The following is a 27913-nucleotide window of genomic DNA, read 5'->3' on the forward strand; positions in this document are numbered from 1 at the left end:
AAACTGCCTTTGACTGCTTCTATCTGCGATCTTGTCCTTTCGGTCAAGACTAAATTATTACAAGATATAGTAAAAGAAAAATTCAAATCTGTCACTGGACAAAAAGTTGTTGGAGTGAAGACGTTTGGCTGCTCATCTAAGCCTATTCTTCAGTTCTGGTCAGATTGCTGGTGAACACTGCCTTATATCTATCAGATGGTAGGAGCTAACTACACTGAAACTGACACACCTGTTTGTTTACAGTTTCTGTTTGTTAGCTAGGTCTAATGAGTGTGATTATGCTAAATATGACACAGTTCATTCAGGCCCCTCGTGGGTGCTCTCACACCTATTATGTACTGGCTATTAGCATACTGGCTATTAGCCCTATTTTCCTTGTTTAGATTGCCTAGGGACAACAGATGGAAATTAGTATTTTTTGCTATAATCTGGCATATTTACACTGTGTTTACAGATGTTCATTAAGATGTGCTGTCCCTATCAAATAAATAAAAAAAAAAAAAGATTTAGTTCTGAGGATGGAGTTATAAATATGTGATGGATGATGTCTAAGGCTCCATTCCTTTTCAAAAATGGATTGTCTTTCCTAACAAAAATGGCCTCTTTGACTTCTTTCTCAGACCATTATATTTACTTTGGCTAAGATCTGTACCTCTGACTAAAACATTAAAAACAGGAGCAGGTGTGTGTATAAAAGTTCATTATCAGATTATTAAATTGCGATTGTGTCACCAACATAACCAGTTTTGCTTTTCCTTGGAGTGTGTTCCATTTTTGTGAAGCAAAATGGCTAAAAGCCTCTTTCTCGTCTCAGTTTTGATACAGCTAGTTCTTAGCCATATGTTGTCATGTCCACACAAACTGTTTATTTCTATGGAAATAGCTGTTCCTTTGGTTATAATATTCCACAGTATGACATAAATGCATGCACCTTCCTGGAGAATGCCAAAGTATGGTTTTAACAGGTGATGTGCCGCCTCCAGAAAGTTACATCTGGAGGCTGTGTATTTGTTCTCATCTTGAGATTGATAAATGTATAACAATATTTCTAACAAACCTCAACTAAGAATATTACAGAAACATTTGGCACATTTCTGATTGAAAAATTCTGATTACTGTTTCACTTCACAGACTCCACGGATTAAAGAGGAGCCAGAGGAGCAGAGCATCAAACAGGAGGAAGACACGCTCCCAGCACAGGTGAGCTTTATCCAAATGATTGTCTAGGATGAAGTTAAGTGAAACTGACCACATAAGGTTGGAGGGCAGTTTCTGTTTCAGTATTTAATTTAATATATTTATTAGGACCATAGGACCGATAATGGCAATTATGACATAACATGATAATTCAGATAATGAACATTTTCACTGAGCCCAAAATACACAAATTCAGCCTCTCTCACACTTCTCTCTCCTGGTTCTCTTCATATCTCTCTGATCGCACAAATTTACTTGCCGACACCTGGTCTACATGTTTCTAAATCACACTGTGATGACATCAGTGCCTCACCATGAACCTCACTGCACGTCACTGCCTCTTTTGTTTCCCTCACAAATCCCTCCAGAAACTGCAGCTTCCTCAAATGTTCGGATCATCACCAGGAGACCACCATTCACCAAATCACCTCCATCCTCCAACAACTTCACTGGCTTCACATAAAACAAAGAATCAGCTTCAAAATTCTCCTCAGCTCATTCAAAGCTCTTCAGAACCTCGCTCTCCAATGCCTCCCCCATCTCCTCCACATTACCACTCCCTCTCTCCTCTTCTCTCTTCTGCTCTCTGTTCCCTCTCCTCCTTCTCTCTTTTTCTCCTCCTCTGTCTCTACTCCTCCTCCTCTCCTTCTCTCCTCTCTTCAGCTCTCTCTTCCCTCTTTCCTCCTCCATCTCTCCACCTCTTTCTCCGCTCCTCCTCCTTTCTTCAGCTCTCTGTTCCCTCTCCTCCTCCATCTCTTCCGCCTCTCAATCTGTTCTGTACAGTTTCCTTGGGTGTTTTTAAAGGCACTTATAAATAAAATGTATTATTTATTCTTATTATTTTTATTATTAGTGTCATTATCATTATTATTAGGCCTGAGCCTGGGACAGTGTCCCGGCGAGGTACTAATTAAAACCACCTCCGGAGTCCGAAAAGTGGCAAAAATCACATTGTAAACACCACCCGACATGCCAGTGACTGGCGCCCCCTCAAGCCTAGATTTTTTTATGGGGTCAACTGGAGCCTGACCCAGAAAAAAATCAGACACTTGCATCAAAAAATAGAACAAAAATAATATTATGGTCCCACCCTAAACCATACAGGAAGTCGGCCATATTGGGTCAAACTTGCGAATGACAAAAGCGCACACCCTCAAATCTCCTCGCACAGTTTTCATCACAAACACTTCAAATTTGGCCAAACCACACAAAACCCATGTGTGATTAAAGATTATCAATTACATTTTGAATATGACTTTGGGTGTGGTATTTCTTTCACACATTTTTTGTTTGGAAAAAGCCAATAGAACATTTCTGCATTTATTTTTCAAGCTGAACGCAATGATAAACGCATCAAGGGGCAATATAACAAAATGGCTCTCTAGCGCCCTCTTCAAATTTCATTTTCAAAAATGTGTATAAGACAATCAATTTGTCATGGACTTGTGAAAAAATTCACCGGGGTCTTATTTGTGATGGGGCACAATGTGAGAAAGTCACATGACTCTAGCTTTTATGGTTCAGGAGAAAAATAATGGGTAGAGAAAAAAAATTATTCCATTATTTTATGGCCAGATTGAGGCCATTTTTGACCTCCTGAATCTTCACGAAAATTTCAATTTCATTTGACCCATAATTTTAAAGACTGGTTTGTTTTTATTTATTTTATTTATTTTTTTCATTTGCAAAGAAATGTATGTTGGAAAATGACTCAATAGCACCATCTCAAAAATTTTAAACCATTACAGCAATGAGAGACCTTTTTCATCATAGACAAATGATACTTGGTACAACCATAGTTCATGTAAATATAACAAAAAATATATATATATATGACCCAGCCCTAAACCCTACAGAAAGTCAGCCATTGTGAGCAGAACCCAATTTTTGTCACATTTTACCTCTGACATTAGAATTTTTTTACACTGCACATTTTCTTTCAGAGAGCTTGAAATATTGCTTAGATTTTTGATGAATTCTAAAATGTGGGTGTGGCTAATTTGCAAATCAGTGGGAATTTTGAAAAGCATAAAAACATGCGTATTTCTCACAGGTGAATGTTGAATTGAGTTGGATACAATGAAACTTTTGGGCGCGTTGATGACCTGAACGCAGCAATCTATTATATAAAACTGCTCTACAGCGCAGAGTCAACAAAATTTGTTTGTTAAAGACCAATAAAATTTGGCATGGTCCTTCATCTTGCCTTACTGAACAAAAATGCCACTGAGGACTTGCCTCTATTTTGAACTGTGTGACCATGGTAACATCCAACATTACTCTGTAGAAATGCATGGGTTTTGGTTAACTGGGATGAAAAAAATGTGTTTACCATAAAACATTGAAATTTGGTTCACATACTCCACACATCATGCTAAACAAAAAAGCCAATGAAGACATGCCTTTATTTCCAATCCTGCAGGCGTGACAATGTCAGATATAATCTCATTGGAATAAATGGAGTAGTATTAGATAGATGCTGATTTTGGGGGGAGGGGCGATGTAAGCGGGGGCGAGAGGCACAAACTTCATGGTGGCATGTACTCCAGTTGCAAAGGATGGCAAAGGCCTTTATTGCCGCATGCGGTCTTAATTATTATTTTTCCCAGGAGATTAAAAATATTACTATTAATTTCTGTATTTGTTCCCCACCCCAGCTCCCAGTGGGCGTCCCAGAGTCCAGTGCTGTCTGTGTGAAGACAGAAGAGTCCTCACTTCTTCAACATGGACAAACTGAGCACAGAGAGGAAACACAGGGAGAGGACCTCAGCACAGAGCCACATTTACACTCAGAGACTGAGGGACAGACGGAGCACTCCTCTGACACTGACAATGATGAAGACTGGAGAGCTCCAATCAACTGTTCACCTGCACAGATGGAGACAGAGGTTGATGGAGACCACTGCAACCAAGTCCAGATCAGAGCCAGAAGCATCGCTGCACCAAACTCAGGTCTATCCCCCAAATACAAGTCTGCACCAGAGACTAGTGCCACTGTGAACTATGGAGACATGTCAGGAAGAGCCCACAGACCTGACAAGAAATATCAGTGCTCTGTGTGTAAGAAGAGGTTTGGGTTTAAGCAGTCATTACAAAGACACATTCAAGTTCACACAGGAGAGAGACCATTCAGCTGTTTACTTTGTTTGAAAACATTTACTACAAAGGTCAGTCTAGATAAACATGTGAAGATACACTCTGGTGAACGACCTTACAGTTGTTCAACATGTGGGAAAACATTTTCCCAAAAACATAGCCTAGATTACCACATAAAGACACACACCGGCGATAAACCATTCAGTTGTTCAACATGTAAGAAGACATTTTTTGTTAAGAGTTCTCTTGTTCGACATCTGAGAACACATACAGGGGAGAGACCTTACAGCTGTTCATCATGTGAGAAAACATTTACCATGAAGAGCCATCTTGATACACATTTAAAAATACACACAGGAGAGAGACCTTATAGCTGTTCAACATGCAGGAAAGCATTTACCCAAAAATCCAGTCTAGATTACCATGAAAAGAAACACACAGGAGAGAAACCATTCAGCTGCTCAAAGTGTGAGAAAACATTTTGTATTAAGAGTTCTCTTGTTCAACATTTGACAACACACACCACAGAGAGACCTTACAGCTGTTCAACATGTGAGAAGAAATTTGCCACAAAGAGTAATCTACATAAACATAAAAAAATACACACAGCAGAGAAAGGTTACAGCTGTTCATGTTGTGAGAAAACATTTTCTCATAAATCCAATCTACATAAACATCTATGGATACACATGAGTGAACGACCTTTCAGCTGTTCAACATGTGAGAAGACATTTGCCACGAAGTGTAATCTAGAAAAACACAACATTATACACACTGGTGAGAGACCTCACAGCTGTTCCATTTGTAATAAAGGGTTTAAACTTAAACAGCATTTGAAGAAACACATGGGAACTCACAGAAAAACAGAAAGTGACTGAAGGCTAATAGGTTGTGTTCATGACATGTTTTGAAGAGAATTTTGTGTTGGAGTCTGCTGCTTCATTTTGAATGAAAATCTTGTCACAGTAAAAATAGTTTTATTTTTATTAAAGTCAAATTTGAGCACCAATGATGATCTAATGACTTTATTTTTTTAATGATGGAAGAAGCACAGATACACATGTGATAAAATCCTGTCTCTATCATCCTGTCTCCAGCTCCAAAGTTCAAATTGGTCTGTTCCACCTTGTGAAGTCATTTAGTGGTAGTTTTGAGATCAGCTATTTTTAAACTCATTTGAAATGCTTTTTCCTACAATACCCTAGAAAAAATGTAAATTGAGAGATTGCCACAGAAATTCTGAGTGAGGAGCAGCCAGTTTGATACACTCTCCTGAAATAACACATTTAGTCAGTTTCCATTTAGTTATACATTATCAATAATGATAAATGATAGTCATCTATGGGAAGACACTGATCATGTTAATTATTTCTCACAATTGTCAACAATGGACAAGGTGAGAAACAGATCTCAATATTCAGCACTTTAACTTTATTAATCTTAGTAATTGTTAATTTTTCAGATGATCACTTGCATCACTACATCTCATAGGAAAAATTTCCCATTTTCATGAGCCACTGACAAACAAAACATAAACCATGTTTGTGAGACACACAGGTTTCTTTTCCAATCATAAAAAATAACTCCTCTTCCCATTTGTTGGGAAAGTAATACATTTTCTTTCTTTTTTCTGCCATGGAGGTAAAAAACTGCATTCAGTGCACATCTTTGCAGTGTTCTCTAGCTTACTATTCATGAGCACTGGTTTTGTCAGGCACACAATAACTTGAACTAGAGTAGGTCAGAGTTCACCTTAACTTAACTAAACTTCATGTATAATTAACATATTTTTGAGATATTGTCATTTTTCAGTCTATATAAATGCAAGTGTGATTAAAAGAGAATGGCAACAGAATAAAATTAAATTTAGATGCAGCTCACATTAATGAGTTGTGCTATTTTTAGAACCGGCTTGCGGCCGACTGATGTAGTCCATGAGGGTGACCTGGTGCCTACAGGCACCGTGTTGGTGACCCCTGGTCTACCATATCTCCTGGTGCACAGAGAAATGATGTTTTGTTTAAACGAGGATAAAACAATAGCTGTATAGCTCCTAAATTTGGTAAATCTGAGGCTGAAATTATTCAAATGATTGTAGTGAAGTTTTAAAACACAGTGGAGCACTTCCTGTATTACCACTAAATGACATCACAAGATGGAACAGTGACTTCTGTTTGAGAGAAGAACTCCACCCAAATCTGCAGAGTTTGTGTGTTACACACAAAGCACAGCTCCATGTCTGTTTGTGATGAGGAAACTGCATTAGAACAGATCAGAAAATAGCCTAATATGAGCCCTTTAAAATAACTGTGATTTCAATAAAGGCCTAAAAAGCAGTAGCCTGCAGCTGTCGTCACAGCCACGCACTTTATCACAAATGGATTTCTGCAATGGAACAGAAAGGACTATTGGCTAATCAAGCCTTACATTAAAGAGGGGCTGTTACTCTTCTATGGGGTATTAACTGTAACATATAACATATTTACATCACCATGTTAGCTTTATTGATTTGAAATGTTATATTTGCTGTTCACTAGATTACTCAAACATACATGGATGACAAATAAAACTTGTTCAGACATATTTTTGATGAGGTCATCCTGGTAATCGTGGCTGCGGTTGGGGTGACAGGATATGGTTCCAGGTCCATTCGTTTTTGTAAAGTTTTGTCAGAGCGTGTGGTTCTGGCTGGACAGAGACACAGTGGAAAGTCAAGGGTGATAAATGCAGTGCACACGGCTGCAGACACACAAGGTGCGTCCCAGCGCTGGAGAAGAGAAAGGTCATGTCGGTTTGTCACATTCAAATCTAGCTCTGAGTCGAGTTCACTCAGCCTCGAGTTTGGATGTGGAGGACCACAGCCCACCGCACTGACACGGTCATTTCAGTGCTCCCTCCCATCACGTTTTTATCATCACGTCATTTCAACATAGTAACGTGTGATTTCATAATATCACTGTTCTGTCCTCACTATGGTGTCACTACCAGGGCTGGACAGATAGGGAACAAAAAAGAGAGTCCACATCACCATAAACAAAAGACTTGTCTTTACTGATGTTTTTCTCCACACTTGCCTCTTTGTAAAATTGTAAACCAGAACACACAGAAATGTGCATTAACAAACTGTACAGGGGATGTACATGTAACTACAGGGAAATACAACAGTTGTACATAAACTTGTACCTTGTTACATAGATATTCATGAATTATTACTGTGGCCTTATTAAATGTACTTCTGGACATGTTTTACAACAAAAAAAAATATTGTGCCATCAAATAAAAGTCTGCACACGTTACCTAGCTTAAAATAGGACGGAGATAATAACAGGAGCTAGCAGTAGCTAATGTTTTAAATGCATCAAAATATTTGTTCAAATTTGACCCCAAGTATGATGAAAAAAAAAAAAAAAAGAAAAACATTAAAACATAAAACAAAGTTGAACTTTCAATGCTGAAAACGGGGATGTGTTTTGTCTGTGACTGTGAACCGACCATGTTTAAAAATGTCCATATGCAGCAGAAAACAAAACCAAAAGCCTCCACTAGAGGGCGCGACTTTAACATACACAAAGATTTTCAGAGTGAACATTAAATGTGTTACAGTAAAATCACGTTAAAATGAGATATTGATGATTTTATTTATGTACAGGTTTGACAGTTCTACGCCGCTCTACCTAACGAATACACCTAGTCACGTGTGTGCACGAGCTCAGTGAGTATTTTAAGAGTGTAACAGCCTGACCAGTGGGGGCAGCAGTGCACTAACCGTGTCTACTCTGCTGCACAAAAAGCAGGAAGCAGACAGAGCCCCGTGTGCGGTTAGCTCGGAGCTAAAGCTAAAAACACTTTGTTAAAATGTCCAAAGGCCAAACGCTGAGAGCTTTGGTGAATGAGCGGCTGACTGCGGCTGCTGAAGAGATCTTTGCGCTGTTTGAAAGAACGATAGCGGAGTATGAGGAGGAACTGTGTCGCTCCAAAGAGGAGAACCAGAGGAACCAGGACACTCCACAGACTCCACGGATTAAAGAGGAGCCAGAGGAGCAGAGCGTCAAACAGGAGGAAGACACGCTCCCAGCACAGGTGAGCTTTATCCACAGTGTTGGAAGTCACTAAATACACGGACTGAAAATACGTAGGTCTTTTCAGAATACTCATTTTGAGTAACTGTCCGGGAGGGGGGTAGGGGCCACGGATGTTCGTTTGTGGTGTAAGCGTCAAAGAGCAACATGAATCTGAAATGGAAAGTCTCAAGGCTTTATTTCATGGATCTAGCTTTCACAAAGGTCCAATTTGACCTATTTTCAGATCATGAGGTGTGTGTTTACAGTTTTTATAGCCTCTGTGAATGTGTGTGTGTCTCTGTGTTTACAGTTTTTATAGTGTGTGTGTTTTTCTGTTACTGTTATTCATTAACATTAAGGTAACTAAATTTAGCATTAGTACATTTAAATACAGGTTTAATAGTAAACCACACTGTTAAGTGTGGATACTTCAGCAGCAGCTTCTCTGCTGGCCTAAACATGCTCAGAAAAGTTGATGTATTTTATTTTCATAAATATGTAAACACAAATATTATCTGGGGCCGGATTGCGGGGGCAGCAGTCTAAGCAGGGACTCCTGCTTTATGTCAAATTATATCCACTTTGTTGAGTGGCTTCCAGTGTTGTTCATTGTGGTAGAGTTTTTATCCAATTATATTTCAGCTGCTTGTGTTGTCAGGCAAATTTAATTTTCCTGAGGCCTTCAGAATAAACAGAGCAGGCCCCGCCCACTGTAAGACACAGACACAGTCTGTTTCAATACACAATGAGATCTTGATTTTTTCAGGGTCAGCTAGAAAGTCTTAGGCTGAATTGGACATGTGCATGTCCTGTGATTGGATAATAAGCCCTGCTAGAGCTGGAAAGGCGGCCGTTTGCAGAATGTCAAACTAAACCTGGAGATCCAACAGCTCTTGCTGTATTTTTAACCCATAATGGCCGAAGGAAGAGAAGAGATTGATCTGGTTACAGATATATTTTCCACGCCATTTTCAAGACGGGCCTTTCACAAAAAGCTGGATATTATGAGAAGAGGTCAGCCAACCCCTGCACTAGCTAACCTGTCCCAGCAAGGAAAAGGATTTGTCTGTCATTTCCGAATGGGCGACTATGAACAGTAACCCGTGGCTCACAGCTTCTGAGAAACGCTGCACATTGTACTGTTGTTGTACAGCTGGGCACTTAAAGCTACAGTGCATTTAAAAAACATTTGGAGACACTGGAGTGGACCTGCAGCTCAGCGGCACACAAGGAGATGGAGCTCCACAATGAAAAAGTGAGTTTATAATGTTAATAATGTGGCACATTGAAGTCACCTCAGTTAAAACTGCATTAAGTTTGTTCGTTCAGCTGTGCCACATTTTCAGTTATTTGCTGTTATATAGCCTAATGTCAAAAAAGGCAAATGATCTGTTTACTTCCTTTTCAAAGAATAGTTTGTTTTGTTTTTGTCTGGTTGGTGCCTTTATATGAAACGGTGACATTGTGCAGTTTATTGGACAGACTTGTTTAAGCTCACTTACTGTAATTTTGGTGGTATTTTTGTTTAGCATTTTTTAAATCACATTTTTGTTTTAAATTTTTGACAGTGTCTGTGAATGCAATGCATGCTTATTGATTTTAAATGCTTCTGAAATTAAGTGTTGCTTGACTAGCCTGTATTGAGGTGATGTTATAATGTGTAAGTGGGACGTCACTGAAGGGCCAAGGGTCAAATGCACGGGCCGCCACTGGGATACTTTGTACTGTTAATCAACATGAGTGACCTCTGGAAAACAGATGCCTTGATATGTTGATTCAAAGGGAAAAAAATGGCTAAATAAAAACCCCAGGATCGTGCAGAGCAGGTTAATACAAAATTACTGCTAAATACTGTATTATTTAGCAGGGCTGCTCCAGGAGGAAAACCAACATGGAATCTGCCTCATTTTTATTTACACTATTCATCCAAATGGAACATCTACTGTAGGCAGTTTATACGTCTGACCACGCACTCCATCCTACCGCTGCCACTCGGCTCCTCCCACACAGGGGAGAGATTACTGCGAGACAGTGACAGAAGAACAGCATCAGACAGATGCTGTATCAGAATGAAGACACAGAGGCTGCTTAAGTAGGTGCTATTAAACATATGATTTATTTACTGAAGTGTGTGGCTTGATCAGTGACAGAGCTGCTTCTTGCTGTGTGCACAGCTGTAGACTATGGGCACATACCTCAGTCTGTGTAAAGACTCGACTTATCTGTCTGCTATAGCTCCAAGTTGAGCTCACTCAGCCACATCCTTGGATGTGGAAGACCACAAGAAGCTAATAGCGCTGATACGGCCAATTGAGTGCTTCCTTGGGGGCTCATCTTACCATCGTTGATGTGGCGATTTACGCATGAGCAGTAGTCCTACTCCTAGTGACACTACTGCTACTACTTCTACTATTAGGTGTCTGTGTAATCCCTCAGTCGTCCAGGTATGATCCACAGTACAAGAAAAATATAAATTCTGCAAATTGACTTAAAGATGTTTGGCTGCTCATCCAAGCCGCTTCTTTAAGTCTGCTTATATTACTGGTGCACACTGCATTATATCTGTCTGAAGGGAGAAGCTTCTTTGTTTAGATTTATGTCTGAGGATGGAGTTATAAATAGGGGATAGATGATGTCTCAGGCCCCCCATTCCTGTTTCAAGGTAGGACTGTCCTTCCTAACAAACATTGCTTTTTTTTTAACTCTCCTTTCAAGAAGAAGCTGGTGACATGCTCTGTCTCTATTGTCAATTTGTAGCTGTGGTTGTAAGGTCTGCAGTGCATGTCGTGGCGGCAACCCCCAAACCCAATGGTGGACACTGGAAGTAATGGATGCCTTCAGGTTGAAGGAGTCCTATTGAGCCTTGTTGGCTTGTGGGACTCCTTAAGGCAACTGATGAACACCGGCGTGCCAGGTGTGTCATGGCTCATGCGATCACAGTGGCAAAAACTCTGAGAGGAGTTTGGGGAGGCCATAGAGAAGGACTATTGGTCAGCCTCAAAAAAATTCTGGCAAACTGTCCATCGCCTCAGTAATGCTTTACCAACACTGTTTACAGTGCGGGGGAGCAGCTGACCTCGACTGGGGATGTTGTCAGACAGTGGATACTTTGAGGATCTCCTCAATCCTACCTTCCGAGTAGGAAGCAGAGTCATCCATCACCCTGGCAGAAGGTGGACAGCAGGAGCTGTGTTCGCATTAAGTCAGACCTATTACCAGTGCTCCACCACGGCTGCCCTTTGTCCGGTTCGGGAACCACAGGACCTCGTCCCTGCGGATTGCAGATGATCTTGTCCTTGAGCCATGTGTTGTAGTGTACGGATAACTCCAAGCTTGTTCTGCAGTGGATAATGTGAATCAAACAGCAGTTATTGCTCAGTGTGTGTGGGCTTCCTTAAGACTTCTACTTGGAGTCCTGGGTCTTCTCCTATAGTTACTGCACAATCTGAGAAGGCCAATTTGATCTCCGTAACCTCTTCCCGTGTGAACTTGATGTTTGGATCTTCAGCATTAATATGTACAGTAAAAGTTTCCAAATTTTGAATTTTAATTTCAGTCCAGTTACGTATTGATACCAATGTGTGGGTGGAATGCCTGGAAAGCATTCTGTTCAAATTGTTCCATATAGAGTTGAAACCATAAGTTTACATATACTATATAAAAAATACACATATGCTTTTTTTCCTCACTGTCTGACATTAAATCAGACTAAACTTTTCCTGTTTTAGGTCAATTGGGATTACAAATAATTCTATATGCTGAATGCCAGAATGAGAGAAGGATTTTTAAGACAATGTTTCATTACTTTCTTCAAAGTCAGAAGTTTACATACAGTAAGTTTACTATGATGTTAAACAATTTGGGAAAAGCCAGATGATGATGTCATGTCTTCTGGATGCTTTTGGTTGGTTTATCGACAACATTTGAGTTAGAGACACACCTGTGGATGTATCTGAAAGCACATCTGAAACACACTGCTTCTTTGTGTAACGTCATGGGAAAGTCAAAAGAAATTGGCTAAGATAACAGGAAGAGAATTTGTAGACTTACACAAGTCTCGTTCATCTTTGGATGCAGTTTCCAAATGCCTGAAGGTGCCATGTTCATCTGTTCAAACAATTATATGCAAGTATAAACACCATGAGAATGTGTTTATACTTTGTGAGAAGCTTGTGGAAGGATATCCAACATGTGACCCAAGTCATACAGTTTAAAGGCAATGGTACTAAATACTAATGAAATGTATGTAAACTTCTGACTTTGAAGAAAGTAATGAAAAATTGTCAAAAATGATCTCATTATTCTGACATTTAACAAATAGAAATAATTTTGGTAATTCTAATTGACCTAAAACATGAAAAGTTTAGTCGGATTTCATGTCAGACAGTGAGGGAAAAAAGCATAGATGTATTTTTATAAAGTATATGTAAACTTCTGATTTCAACCGTATAAGTTAAAGTTTAAGTTAAAGTTTGCTTGTAGAATTTTCCTCTGAACTGGAAAGATGTAATATTTAAACAAATTTCCAGCAGTTAGCACATTTGGTGAGGTGACAGTTTAGTTCTCTTTTAGCTTCTACAGGTACCATTAACTTAAAATAGTACTTTGTTCCTCGCACTGATAAGTCTAATAACACATTTTTTTTTTCAATTTTTTTTTTCAATTCAATTTATTTTTCACAATGGTCAAAGTTTAGTAAGGCACATACATACGCCCACATAGCAACATACACACACGTATCAACATACTCATCTACAATTCTGCGTTTATATGCTACATATGGAAGTGTATATCGCTCACCTATTCCCAGTTGACCCTGTGAGAAACATGGAAACCCCCAAGAAGCTGTAAAGCTTATGTAATGGGGTCCATCACCCTGTGCGAAACACCCACGATGGCTTGGCAAGTATTCACCCCCCCCCCCCCCCCCCCCCACACACACACACACACATACATACATATATATACAATATACACCCATATATTGTATATATCTATATACATACACATACATGTATGCACACAATATATATACACAACCTATACATCATATATATGACCTATATAACATATACAATATCTATATATGACACATGCATAGCATACATATATACATGCAGCTGCACACATATATAAATATATGTATAATACACACATATCCACATATGTTTACATACATACACCCGTTATGAGCAGAGAGAAGATCCAATGCACGCAGAACTTGAGCCGCACTAAGTAAGTCAGGCACTATAGCTTCCCAGTAGTTTGCATTTCAGATTTTTTTTAAATATATGTAATGAGGGAGACTGTTTAAGACTGTTTAATGTCAATGCTTAATTCATTCCATATTTGTGGACCTCTATAGCAGACACTAAAGCTGCTACATTTTAATTTCCTAAATTTTCCTTTTAAAATACATTTTTTCCTTGTGTTGTGCTGATGAGAGGATGATTGCAGTGGGATAAGGTCACACAATCGACTGTTTAGTTTGTGAACCACACTGTACATTGTACAAGCATTGTGATATATGTTACTTTCACATAGCTTTAGAAGACCGTATCTGTGGAAGAGTGGATTTGTTGGGGAGTTTGACAAGGACCAGGTGGCTTTTTTTTGTAATATCTGGAGTTTAGCAGTGTAAGTGGGATAGGTGTTGCACCATATCACATTGCAATAATTCAGGTGCGTCTCAAACAAGGATCTATACAGTGTCAGCAGTGCTTCTGATGGAAGTACATGTCTTATTTTAAACAGTAGGCCAACAATTTTGGATAATTTTTTAACCAGCTCATCAATGTGTTTTTTGAAATTTAAAGATTTATCAATATACACTCCTAAGAATTTAGTGGAATCAACTTGTTGGATAACTTGGCCATCTATTTTTATGCATAGGTCCTCATCACAGGATTTATGTCTGTTTGGCAGGAAGACAATAAAGAAGGTTTTGTTAATATTTAAAGACAGTTTGTTGCATTTGAACCAAGTATTTACCTTTACGAAATGTTCATTTAGAAGTTTCCCTAACTGATCCAGGTTTTTATGTGATATAAACAGATTCGTGTCATTAGCAAATAGTACTTTGTGAATGTTGTTGGAACAAAAGTCAAAATCATTTATATAAATAATAAATAAGTGTGGCCCCATAATGGATCCTTGTGGGACTCCTGTCTCAATGATCTTTGTGTCTGAATTTTGTTCCTCAACATGCACATATTGCTCTCTTCCACAGATATAAGTTCTAAACCACTGGAGTGCTACTCCTCTGACACCATAGTGCATCAATTTACCAAGAAGAGTTTCATGATCTATAGTATCAAATGCCTTTGAAAGATCTAGAAACATCCCAATACCATACTCTCCTTTTTCAAAAGCATCATTAATTTGCTCAACAAGATCTAAAATAGCCATACATGTGGTGCTGTTTTTCCTAAAGCCATATTGTGAGGGTACTAATATGTTATACTTTTCCAAATATTCTACAAGTCTGGAGTATACTACTCATTCTAATACTTTAGAGAGAGTTGGCAGGATGGATATAGGTCTGTAATTTTGAGTGTCATTTTTATCCCCAGACTTGTATATGGGTATTATTTTTGCCATCTTGGTTAATTTTGGCACAATGCCTTGTGCTAATGAAAGATTGATAGTGTAGGCAAGAGGCTCAGCAATTTCATTTACTATGGCTTTAATGATTATGCTACAGATGTTATCAGCACCAGTAGTATGAGAAGACTTTAGCTTGTTTATGATGTGGATCACTTCTACTTTACAGGTAGGTTTGAAAAACCTACCTGTAAACCTTGAAGAGTGAGTTTGAAGAGTGAGTGAGTTTGAATAGGAGCCCTGAAGATAATGCTCATAGTGGGCACCCCCTAGTTGACATATATTTTTAGAAAGTTGTTTACCAACAGAGGCAAAGTAATTATTAAAGATATTAGATAAGTTAGTATTTCCATTTAGTTCATTTTGCACCACCGTGTCTGGAAGGACTGAAGGTTTTTGTGTGCAGCCGAGGATCTCATTTAACACCTTCCATTATTGAATTTGACAGTAAAATACATTTGTTTGCTTGTTCTTCTTATTTTTGTCAATTTATTTTTGTTGTCAATTTATTTTACATTTAAACATTTAAAGATGCCTTTCTGGGCACTCACAGACACCGTTCAAACACTAGATATTGTATCGTCTGCACAGCAATGGAAAAGGTTAATGTATTTTCTTAATATATGGCCAATGGAAAGCAAATAAACAATAAATTATAGGGGGCCGAAGACAGAGCCTTGTGGAACACCAGAGGAGACAGGGGAAGGTCACCTTTTTTGGCTCCGGATCCAATTTTTTGATGTTTATAATTGCAGATACCGGTACCATACCAATTTCATCCAGTTTAAGTATTCCACTGTGAATTTAGCCCCATCTGAATAAAATTATTACCAGATATAGTAAAAGAAAATTCAAATCTGTCACTGGACTAAAAGTTGTTGGAGTGAAGATGTTTGGCTGCTCATCCAAGCCAATTCTTGAGTTCTGGTCAGATTGCTGGTGAACACTGCCTTATATCTATCAGGTGGTAGGAGCTAACTACACTAAAACTGACACACCTGTTTGTTTACAGTTTCTGTTTGTTAGCTAGGTCTAATGAGTGTGATTATGCTAAATATGACACAGTTCATTCAAGCCCCTCATGGGTGCTCTCACACCTATTAGCTACTGGCTATTAGCATACTGGCTAGCCCTATTTTCCTTGTTTAGGTTTAGGTCTGAGGATGGAGTTATAAATGGGGGATAGATGATGTCTAAGGCTCCATTCCTGTTAAAAATGGATTGTCTTTCCTAACAAAAATTTGACTTCTCTCTCAGACCATTTCCTTTGACTAAGATCTGTACATCCAACTAAAATATTTAAAACAGGTGCCGGTGTCTATAAAAAGTTTATTACCAGATTGTGTAATTGCGATTGTGTCACCAACGTAACCAGTTTTGCTTTTCCTTGGAGTGTGTTCCATTTTTGTGAAGCAAAACAGCAAAAATCCTCTTTCCCGTCTCAGTTTTGATACAATTGGTTTTTAACTATATGCTGTCATGTCCATACAAACTACTTATTTCTATGGAAATATTGTTCTTTTGGTTCTAATGTACTAAAGTATTTCCATGGAAACATGCGGGTGACGTGCCGCCTCCAGAAAGAACATCTGGCGGCTGTGCATTTGTTCTCATCTTGAGGTTGATAAATGTTTAACAATATTTCTAACAAACCTCAACCAAGGAAATGACAAACATTTAGTATATTTCTGATTGAAATCAATAAATATTCTGATTACTGTCAAAATATGAATATTAATATTTGTGTGTTTGTTCCCCACCCCAGCTCCCAGTGGGCATCCCAGAGTTCAGTGTTGTCTGTGTGAAGACAGAAGAGTCCTCACTGCTTCAACATAGACAAACTGAGCACAGAGAGGAAACACAGGGAGAGGACATCAGCACAGAGCCACATTTACACTCCGAGACTGAGGGACACATGGAGCACTCCTCTGACACTGACAATGATGAAAACTGGAGAGCTCCATTCAGCTGTTCAGCTGCACAGATGGAGACAGAGGCTGATGGAGACCACTGCAAACAAGTCCAGAAAGGCCAAACGTTGAGAGCTTTGGTGAATGAGCGTCTGACTGCAGCTGCTGAAGAGATCTTTGCGCTGTTTGAAAGAACGACAGCAGAGTATGAGGAGGAACTGTATCGCTCCAAAGAGGAGAACCAGAGGAACCAGGACACTCCACAGACTCCATGGATTAAAGAGGAGCAGAGCGTCAAACAGGAGGAAGACACGCTCCCAGCACAGGTGAGCTTTATCCAAATGATTGTCTAGGATGAAGTTAGGTGAAACGGACCACATAAGGTTGGAGGACATAGCTTCTGTTCCAATATTTAATTTCTTATATTTATCAGGACCATGAACAATTAAATGAAGCATGAAACAGACACTTGCACCATAATATCGGCCATCCATAGTACCAGCCGATAATGGCAATTATGACATAACACGATAATTCAGATAATAATGGACATTTTCACTGATAATTAGAAGCCGAAAATACACGAATTCAGATACTTTTCCCCTGAGGTTTTCTCCCTCAGAGCGCTCTCTCTGAGCCCCGGCTAAGCCTCCTGCTTCTGAAGCAAAGGCACAGCAGACGGTGTGTCTGGGTTCATGACTAGCCTTCATGCTAGCAGGTGCAACCAGCGTAATAAAGTTGCCATTAGTTTGTAGTTGATATCTTTCTCCTTCTTCAGAATAATGGCGTTGCTACATCACTGGAGTGTAGTCTAGGTGATGGGTTGATGCGGCGAGTCCCATAACAAAAGTTCATCTTAGTCAACTCTGGTGTCTTAATGCTGGAGATGCGCCACACTGACACCTGAAAAGGTGCCTAAGCAGAAAGATTTTTTTTTTTCCTTCTCTCTAACATAACTAAACCACTCCTCTGACTTCTATCACTTGCTCATGTCTTTCTTTTTATCCAAGATCACAACCATTCATCAATGATTCTCTGGCCTTTTCTCCATCCTCATCCTCCTTGATTTAACAGCAGCCTTTGATACCATCTCAAACACCACTCTCATTCACAGACTCCAGTTTATCAGCCTCTCTCACACTTCTCTCTCCTGGTTCTCTTCATAGCTCCCTGATCGCAGTCAGTTCATTCAACTTAAACCTCACAGATCTCACTTCTTCCTGTCTCCGCTAGTGTGCTCTGTCCTCGGGCCCCTTCTCTTCTTTCTAATATTCTGTAAACTCAACATTAACTTTCGCTGTTACGCAGATGACACCCAGCTCTACCTCTCCACTAAACCTTCATCACTTCCACCTCCCTCACCCTTTGTCCACTTGAAAACAACTCCTGGTTCTCCTCAAACTTCTTCAAACTGAACAGCTCCAAACCCAAAGTTCTCCTTGGAGGCCCCTCCACTCTTGCTAAATCTAACAGTTTGTCCATTTCTATCAGTAACTCCTGTCCTTCCTTCCCCTCAGGTCAAGAGTCTGTGTGTCATCGTCCACAGTCCCCTTTAATAATCTCACTCGCTCTGCTGACTTTCACCTCATCTCTGCCCTTCTCTCACTCCTCACACTGGTCCTGTTTTTGTCCACAGTTTTATTACCTCCTGGATTGACTATTTTAATTTATTTCATTTAATTAATTTATGTATTTGGTTGGGACAATGCATGTTAATGAACAAACATGATTCAACATGAACATAAACACAGCAGATTATTGTCAAAGGCAAATTTCCATCCACTGTACCAAGGGCTGGGGTCACGAAAGGGTCAATATAAAAATTGCACACTACACACATTGCACAGTTCCCATAGTTGCACATTCCAGGTATTGCACATTCCACTCACTGCAGTTTGACCCATTGAAGACACTTACATTCTATACCTATCCCCTTCATATTTGCCCAAACATGCAAATATGTCTCTATAGAAAAGTTAAAATCACAAAACTCTCTCCTCTTTGGTCTCCCTCACAAATCCCTCTAGAAACTGCAGCTCCTTCAAAATTGTGCAGTTCGGATCATCACCGGGAGACCACCATTCAAAAAATCACCTCCATCCTCCAACAACTTCACTGGCTTCACATAATACAAAAAATCAGCTTCAAACTTCTCCTCAGCTCATCCAAAGCTCTTCAGAACCTCCATTCATCCATTTTCTTCCGCTTATCCGGGGCCGGGTCGCGGGGGCAGCAGTCCAGACTCCCAGACTTCCCTCACCCCGGACACGTCCTCCAGCTCCTCCGGTGGGACCCCAAGGCGTTCCCAGGCAAGCTGAGAGACATAGTCCCTCCAGCGTGTCCTTGGTCTTCCCCGGGGCCTCCTCCCGGTGGGACATGCCCAGAACACCTCCCTAGGGCATCCTGAGCAGATGCCCGAGCCACCTTAACTGGTTCCTCTCAACGTGTAGGAGCAGCGGCTCTACTCCGAGCTCCTCCCGTGTGACCGAGCTCCTCACCCTATCCCTAAGGGTGCGCCCGGCCACTCTGCGGAGTAAGCCCATTTCAGCCGCTTGTATCCGCGACCTTGTCCTTTCGGTCATTACCCAGAGCTCATGACCATAAGTGAGGGTAGGAACATAGATTGACCGGTAAATCGAGAGCTTCGCCTTTGGGCTCAGCTCCTTCTTCACCACAACGGACCGATACAGCGACCGCATCACTGCAGACGCTGCACCGATCCGCCTGTCAATCTCCCCTGCTCCATCCTTCCCTCACTCGTGAACAAGACCCCGAGATACTTGAACTCCTCCACTTGGGGCAGAGACTCACCACCCACCCGGAGAGAGCAAACCATCTTTTTCCGGTCAATAACCATGGCCTCTGATTTGGAGGAGCTGATTCTCATCTCAGCCGCTTCACACTCGGCTGACTTACTGCCGGCAATGCGAATACAGCTCCTGCTCCGGTCATACAGGGACGGGACAGCCCTTAGCAAAAAGCCCCGGACCCCATACTCCCAGAGCACCCCCCAAAGGACACCACGAGGGACACGGTAGAATGCCTTCTCCAGATCCACAAAACACATGTGAACTGGTTGGGCATACTCCCATGAGCCCTCGAGGACCTGATGGAGAGTATAGAGCTGGTCCAGTGTTCCACGACGAGGACGAAAACCACACTGCTCCTCCTGAATCCGAGGTTCGACTATCGGTCGGATTCTCCTCTCCAGTACCCTGGAGTAGACCTTACTGGGAAGGCTGAGGAGTGTGATTCCCCTGTAATTGGAACACACCCTCGGGTCCCCCTTATTATATAGAGGGACCACCACCCGGTCTGCCATTCCACAGGTACTGTCCCCGACCGCCACGCGATGTTGCAGAGACGTGTCAGCCAAGACAGCCCCACAACATCCAGAGACTTGAGGTGCTCAGGACGGATCTCGTCCACCCCCGGAGCCTTGCCACCGAGGAGCTTGCCAACCACCTCAGTGACTTCAGCCAGGGTGATGGACAAGTCCGCCTCTGGGTCCCCAGTTTCTGCTTCCTCCTCGGAAGACGTGACAGTAGGATTGAGGAGATCCTCAAAGTATTCCTTCCACCGCCCAACAACATCCCCAGTCGAGGTCAGCAGCTCTTCACCCGCACTGTAAACAGTGTTGGTAAAGCACTGCTTCCCCCTCCTGAGGCATCGGACGGTTTGCCAGAATCTCTTTGAGGCCGTCCGAAAGTCCTCCTCCATGGCCTCCCCGAACTCCTCCCAACCCCGAGTTTTTGCCTCTGCGACTGCCCGAGCCGCAGCACGCTTGGCCTGCCGGTACTCATCAGCTGCCTCAGGACTCCCACGAGCCAACAAGGCTCGATAGGACTCCTTCTTCAGCTTGACGGCATCCCTTACTTCCGGTGTCCACCACCGGGTTCAGGGATTGCCACCGCGACAAGCACCGCAGACCTTACGACCACAGCTACGAGCAGCCGCATGGACAATAGAGGTTGTGAACATGGCCCACTCAGAGTCCATGTCCCCAACCTCCCCCGGGATCAGGGAGAAGCTCTCCCTGAGGTGTGAGTTGAAGACCCCTCTGACAGAGGGCTCAGCCAGACGTTCCCAGCAGACCCTCACGATGCGCTTGGGCCTGCCAGGTCTGTCCAGCTTCCTCCTCCGCCAGCGGATCCAACTCACCACCAGGTGGTGATCAGTTGACAGCTCAGCTCCTCTCTTCACCCGAGTGTCCAAGACACGTGGCCGGAGGTCAGATGACACGACAACAAAGTTGATCACCGACCTCTGACCTAGAGTGGCCGGGTCCAAGCTGTGCGTGAAGGTGAGGCCGACTATATCTAGCCGGTAGCGCTCAGCCTCCCGCACAAGCTCAGGCTCTTCCCCCCCAGCGAGGTGACATTCCATTTCCCCAGAGCTAGTCTGGAGACCTAGTCTGGAGATCCGGTTGTCGAGGTCCCCGCCTTCGATCTCTCTGCACCCGCCCCTCATGTCTCCTCCCGCAGGTGGTGGGTCCACAGGAGGCCGGCCCCACGTCGTTCCTTCAGACTGGGCCCAGCCGGGCCCCGTGGGGAAATTCTAAATTGTGGGTGCAGCTAATTCGCAAATCACCTGTGAGAAATACGCATGTTTTTACACTTTTATACAAAGTTCCCACTGATGTTGAATTGAGTCAGACACAATGAAATGTATCTGACCCCCTCCCTGAACCGCCACCTTAATGTGGTGGAGGGTTTTGAGTGCCCGAATGATCCTGGGAACTATGTTGTCGGGGGCTTCATGCCCCTGGTAGGGTCACCCATGGCAAACAGGTCCAGGGGGACGGGTCAGACGAAGAGCGGTTCAGAAGCCCCTTATGACGAGTGTAAAAACAAGGCCGTTTACGTCGCCCGGACCGGCATTACCGGGGCCTCACCCTGGAGCCAGGCCTGGGGTGGGTGCTCGACAGCGAGCGTCTGGTGGACGGGCCTTTCCCCACGGGGCCCGGCCGGGCTCAGCCCGAAGGAGTGACGTGGGGCCATCCTCATGTGGACCCACCACCCGCAAGAGGATGTGTAAGGGGCCGGTGCTTGAAGATCTGGGCGACAGTCGAAGGTGGGGGCCTCGACGACCGGATCTCTGGACATGGAGACTGGCTCTGGGGACATGGAATGTCTCCTCGCTGGGGGGGAAGGAGCCGGAGCTTGTGTGGGAGGTTGAGCGTTACCGACTAGATATAGTCGGCCTCGCCTCCGCGCACAGTTTGGGCTCTGGAACCCAACTTCTTGAGAGGGGCTGGACTCTCCATTTCTCTGGCGTTGCCCGCGGGGAGAGGCAGCGAGCTGGTGTGGGCTTGCTCATTGCCCCACAGCTCAGCCGCTTCATGTTCACTCCGGTGAACGAGAGGGTCGCATCCCTGCGCCTTCGGGTCGGGGACAGGTCTCTCACTGTTGTGTCGGCCTACGGGCCAAACAGCAGTGCGGAGTACCCGGCCTTCTTGGAGTCCCTGGGAGGGGTACTAGACAGTGCACCAACCGGGGACCCTGTTGTTCTCCTGGGGGACTTCAACGCCCATATGGGTAACGACAGTGACACCTGGAGGGGCGTGATTGGGAAGAGCGGATTCCCTGATCTGAACCCGAGTGGTGTTTTGTTATTGGACTTCTGTGCTAATCACAGTTTGTCCATAACAAACACCATGTTCGAGCACAAGGGTGTCCATTGGTGCACGTGGCACCAGGACACTCTAGGTCGGAGGTCGATGATCGACTTTGTTGTTGTGTCATCTGATCTCTGACCGCGCGTCTTGGACACTCGGGTGAAGAGAGGGGCTGAGCTGTCAACCGATCACCACTTGGTGGTGAGTTAGATCCGCTGGCGAAGGAGGAAGCCGGACAGACCTGGCAGACCCAAGCGTATTGTAAGGGTCTGTTGGGAATGCCTGGCAGAGCCCCCTGTCAGGGGGATCTTCAACTCACACATCCGGGAGAACTTCTCCCTGATCCCGGGGGAGGCTGGAGACATGGACTCCGAGTGGGCCATGTTCTCCACCTCTATTGTCGATGCGGCTGCTCGTAGTTGTGGTCGTAAGGTCTGTGGTGCTTGTCGTGGCGGCAAACACTGAACCCGGTGGTGGACACCGGAAGTAAGGGATGCCGTCAAGCTGAAGGAGGAGTCCTATCGAGCCTTGTTGGCTCGTGGGACTCCTGAGGCAGCCGATGAGTACCGGCGGGCCAAGCGTGCTGCGGCTCGTGCAGTTGCAGAGGCAAAAACTCGGAGTTGGGAGGAGTTCAGGGAGGCCATGGAGGAGGACTATCGGACGGCCTCAAAGAAATTCTGGCAAACCGTCAGACGCCTCAGGAGGGGGAAGCAGTGCTTCACCAACACTGTTTACAGTGCGGATGGAGAGCTGCTGACCTCGACTGGGGATGTTGTCGGGCGGTGGAAGGAATACTTTGAGGATCTCCTCAATCCCCCCGTCATGTCTTCCGAGGAGGAAGCAGAGACTGGGGACCCGGAGGCGGACTCGTCCATCACCCTGGCTGAAGTCACCAAGGTGGTTATCAAGCTCCTCGGTGGCAAGGCTCCGGGGGTGGACGAGATCCATCCCGAGTACCTCAAGTCTCTGGATGTTGTGGGACTGTCTTGGCTGACACGTCTCTGCAACATCGCGTGGCGGTCGGGGACAGTACCACTGGAGCGGCAGACCGGGGTGGTGGTCCCTCTGTATAAGATGGGGGACTGGAGGGTGTGTTCCAATTACAGGGGAATCACACTCCTTGGCCTTCCCGATAAGGTCTCCTCCAGGGTACTGGAGAGGAGAATCCGACCGATAGTCGAGTCGAACCTCGGATTCAAGAGGAGCAGTGTGGTTTTCGTCCCGGTCGTGGAACACTGGACCAGCTTTATACTCTCCATCGGGTCCTCAAGGGTTCATGGGAGTTTGCCCAACCAGTCCACATGTGTTTTGTGGATTTGGAGAAGGCGTGTCCCTCATGGTGTCCTTTGGGGGGTGCTCCGGGAGTATGGGGTCCGGGGCCCTTTGCTAAGGGCTGTCCCGTCCCTGTATGACCGGAGCAGGAGCTGTGTTCGCATTTCCGGCAGTAAGTCAGACCTGTTCCCGGTGCATGTTGGACTCCGCCAGGGCTGCCCTTTGTCACTGGTTCTGTTCATTATATTTATGGACAGAATTTCTAGGCGCAGCCAGGGGCCGGAGGGGGTCTGGTTCGGGAACCACAGGATTTATCTCTGCTGTTTGCGGATGATGTCCTGATGGCTTCATCGAGCCAGGACCTGCAGCAGGCACTGGGGCGGTTTGCAGCCGAGTGTGAAGCGGCTGGGATGAGAATCAGCTCCTCTAAATCCGAGGCCATGGTTCTCGACCGGAAAAAGGTGGTTTGCTCTCTCCGGGTGGGTGGTGAGTCTCTGCCCCAAGTGGAGGAGTTCAAGTATCTCGGGGTCTTGTTCACGAGTGAGGGAAGGATGGAGCGTGAGATTGACAGGCGGATCGGTGCAGCGTCTGCAGTGATGCGGTCGTTGTATCGGTCCGTTGTGGTAAAGAAGGAGCTGAGCCCAAAGGCGAAGCTCTCGATTTACCGGTCAGTCTACGTTCCTACCCTGACCTATGGTCATGAACTCTGGGTAATGACCGAAAGGACAAGATCGTGGATACAAGCGGCTGAAATGGGTTTCCTCCGCAGAGTGGCTGGGCGCACCCTTAGGAATAGGGTGAGGAGCTCGGTCACACGGGAGGAGCTCGGAGTAGAGCCGCTGCTCCTACACGTTGAGAGGAGCCAGCTGAGGTGGATCGTGCATCTGCTCATGATGCCTCCTGGACGCCTGGATGTTCTGGGCATTTCCCACCGGGAGGAGGCCCCGGGGAAGACCCAGGACATACTGGAGGGACTATGTCTCTCGGCTGGGCTGGGAACGCTTTGGGATCCCACCGGAGGAGCTGGAGGACGTGTCTGGGGTGAGGGAAGTTTGGGAGTCCCTGCTTAGACTGCTGCCACCGCGACCCGGCCCCGGATAAGCGGAAGAAAATGGATGGATGGATGGACAATGAAATGTTTGGGCGCGTTGATGACCTCAACGCAACAATCTACAAGATATAAAACTACTATATAGAAACTGCTCTACAGCGCCACCTTGAAAATTTGAATGGGTCCACAAATTTTTGTTTGTCAAAGATCAATGTAATTTGGCATGGTCCTTCATCTTGCCTTACTGAACAAAAAAGCCAATGAGGACTTACCTCTGTTTCCAATCTTGCAGGTGTGACAATATCAGATATAATCTCATTGGAATGAATGGAGTAGTATTAGGTAGATGCTGATTTTGGGGGGAGGGGCGGTGTAAGCGGGGACAAGAGGTGGTGAGGGCCTTTATTGCTGCGTGTTGCTTTAATTATTATTGTTCTCTGGAGAGTAATAATATTGCTATTAATTTGTGTGTGTTCTTCACAGCAGCTCCCCGTGGGTGTCCCAGAGTTCAGTGTTGTCTGTGTGAAGACAGAAGAGTCCTCACTTCTTCAACATAGACAATCTGAGCACAGAGAGGAAACACGGGGGGAGGACATCAGCACAGAGCCACATTTACACTCAGAGACTGAGGGACACATGGAGCACTCCTCTGACACTGACGATGATGAAGACTGGAGAGCTCCATTCAGCTGTTCAGCTGCACAGATGGAGACAGGGGCTGATGGAGACCACTGCAACCAAGTCCAGATGAGAGCAAGAAGCACCGCTGCATCAAACTCTGGTGCAGACTTGTATTTGGGGAATAGACCTGAGACCAGTGCCACTGTAAATTATGGAGATACGTCAGAAACAGCCCAAGAAGCTGAGGGCAAGAAATTTGAATGCCCCATGTGTCAAAAGAGGTTTGGTACTATGCAGAAATTAGAAACACACATTCGAGTTCACACAGGAGAGAGACCATTCAGCTGTGTACTTTGCTTGAAAACATTTACTACAAAGGGCAGTCTAGATAAACATGTAAAGATACACTCTGGTGAACGACCTTACAGCTGTTCAACATGTGATAAAACATTTACCCAAAAGCATGGCCTAGATTACCACGTAAAGACACACACCGGAGATAAACCGTTCAGTTGTTCAATATGTAAAAAGACATTTTTTGTTAAGAGTTCTCTTGTTCGACACCTGAGAACACACACAGGTGATAGACCTTACAGCTGTTCAACATGTGAGAAAACGTTTACCATGAAAAGTCATCTTGACACACATATAAAAATACATACAGGAGAGAAACCTTACAGCTGTTCAACATGCGAGAAAACATTTACCCAAAAATCCAGTCTAGATTACCATGAAAAGAAACACTCAGGGGAGAAACCATTCAGCTGCTCAATATGTGAAAAAACATTCTGTGATAAGAGTGCGCTTGTTCAACATCTGAGAACACACACAGGTGAGAGACCTTACAGCTGTTCAACATGTGAGAAAACATTTGTCACAAAGAGTAATCTAGAGAAACACGAGAGAACACACACTGGTGAGAGACCTTACAGTTGTTCCATTTGTAATAAAGGGTTTAAACTTAAACAGCATTTGAAGAAACACATGAGAACTCACAAAACAGAAAGTGACTGAAGGCTAATTGGTTGTGTTCATGAGATGTTTTAAAGAGAATGTATTGGAGTCTGCTGCTTCATTTTGAATGAAAATCCTGTCATGATAAAAATAGTTTTGTTTTTTATAAAAGTCAAATTTGAGGACCAATGATGAGCTAATGACTTATTTGATGATGGAAGGAGCACAGAGACACGTGATAAAATCCTGTCCAAATAAACATTACAACATGAAACAAAGTTGACCTTTCAAGGCTGAAAATAGGGATGTATTTAGTCTGTAACTGTGAGCCGATCATGCTTAGAATGACTACATGCAGTAGAAAACAAAACCTAAACCAAAGGTGTCCACAAGAGGGCAGCAATCGACTGTACTTTGACACATTTAATGTTCACTCTGAAAATATTTGTGTATGTTACAATCATGTTAAAATGAGATACTGATGATTTTATTTCAGTACAGATTTAACAGTTTTACGCCGTCGTACATACATACTCCTTGAAACTCCACCTTAATGTGGTGAAAGGGTTTGAGTACCTGAATGATCCTGGGAGGTGTGTTGTCGGGGGCTTCATGCCCCTGGTAGGGTCACCCATGGCAAACAGGTCCTGGGGGACGGGTCAGACCAAGAGCGGTTCAAAAGACCTTCATGACAAGTCGAAGAGTAATTCCAGTTACATCACCTGGACCGGTGTTACCGGGGCCCCACCCGGGAGCCATGCATGAGGGGGGTGCTTGGCACAGCCCGAAGGAGCGGGGCCGTGAGCCCACCACCTGTGGGAGGATCTGTGAGGGCCCAGTGCAGAGAGATTTGTGCGCCAGTCAAAGGCAGGAACCTCGACAACCGGATTTCCGGACATGAAGAATGGCTCTGGGGACATGTCACCACACTTGGGGAAGGGGGGTAACTGAGTTTGTGTGGGAGGTTTAGCGTTACCGACTAGATATAGTCGGCTTCACCTCCATGCACGCTCCATTTTGCTGGTGTTGCCCGTGGGGAGCAGTGGCAAGCTGGTGTGGGGTTATTGCCCCACAGCTCAGCCGCCACGTGTTGGACTTCACCCTGGTGAACGAGAGGATCGAGTGCCTGCATTGGGGACAGGTCTCTCACTGTCATATTGGCCTATGGGTCAAACGGTAGTGTAGAGTACCCGGCCTTCTTGGAGTACCTGGGAGGGGTACCAGACATTACGCCGACTGGGGACTACTGGAGGACTTCACTGCCCACATGGGCAAGGGGGGTGATTGGGAGGAAGCAGAGACTGGGGACCCAGAAGCAGACTCATCCATCTCACTCGCTCCGGGATGGGATCTGCTCTGAGTAACATAAGTCTCCGGATGTTCTGGGCATGTCTTGGCTGACACTTCTTTGCAACATCGTGTGGTGGTTGGGGACGGTGCCTGAGGAATGGCAGACTGGGGTGGTGGTCCCTCTGTTTAAAAAGAGCACTGGAGGATGTGCTCCATTTACAGGGGAATGGAGCACAGTCTT

General features: G+C 44.1%; 1 protein-coding gene across 2 annotated transcripts; it reads left to right on the forward strand.

Moving 5' to 3' along the window:
* Positions 1 to 8039: 8039 nt before the first annotated feature.
* LOC117384474 (oocyte zinc finger protein XlCOF6-like) lies at positions 8040 to 26653 on the forward strand. 2 transcript variants are annotated; one of them, XM_055227955.1, is made up of 3 exons: positions 8040 to 8373; positions 16723 to 17193; positions 25291 to 26653. In XM_055227955.1, exons 1-3 carry the CDS (start codon positions 8149 to 8151, stop codon positions 26440 to 26442), a joined length of 1848 nt encoding a protein of 615 aa, XP_055083930.1. In that variant the 5' UTR covers positions 8040 to 8148; the 3' UTR covers positions 26443 to 26653. The 2 variants fall into 2 exon arrangements, with proteins under 2 accessions (XP_055083930.1, XP_033837693.2); XM_033981802.2 differs by having other exon boundaries at positions 25294 to 26653.
* Positions 26654 to 27913: the final 1260 nt, after the last annotated feature.

The sequence above is a fragment of the Periophthalmus magnuspinnatus genome, chromosome 16 (assembly GCF_009829125.3).
Source record: "Periophthalmus magnuspinnatus isolate fPerMag1 chromosome 16, fPerMag1.2.pri, whole genome shotgun sequence".
Classification (NCBI taxonomy): domain Eukaryota; kingdom Metazoa; phylum Chordata; class Actinopteri; order Gobiiformes; family Gobiidae; genus Periophthalmus; species Periophthalmus magnuspinnatus.

Bases quoted from the DNA above. Each gene is read 5' to 3' on its own strand.
- LOC117384474 (XM_055227955.1), top strand. From the start codon at position 8,149: ATGTCCAAAGGCCAAACGCTGAGAGCTTTGGTGAATGAGCGGCTGACT. The intron at 8,374-16,722 runs GTGAGCTTTATC...TCCCCACCCCAG, and splicing joins AAGACACGCTCCCAGCACAG to CTCCCAGTGGGCATCCCAGA. The intron at 17,194-25,290 runs GTGAGCTTTATC...TGTTCTTCACAG, and splicing joins AAGACACGCTCCCAGCACAG to CAGCTCCCCGTGGGTGTCCC.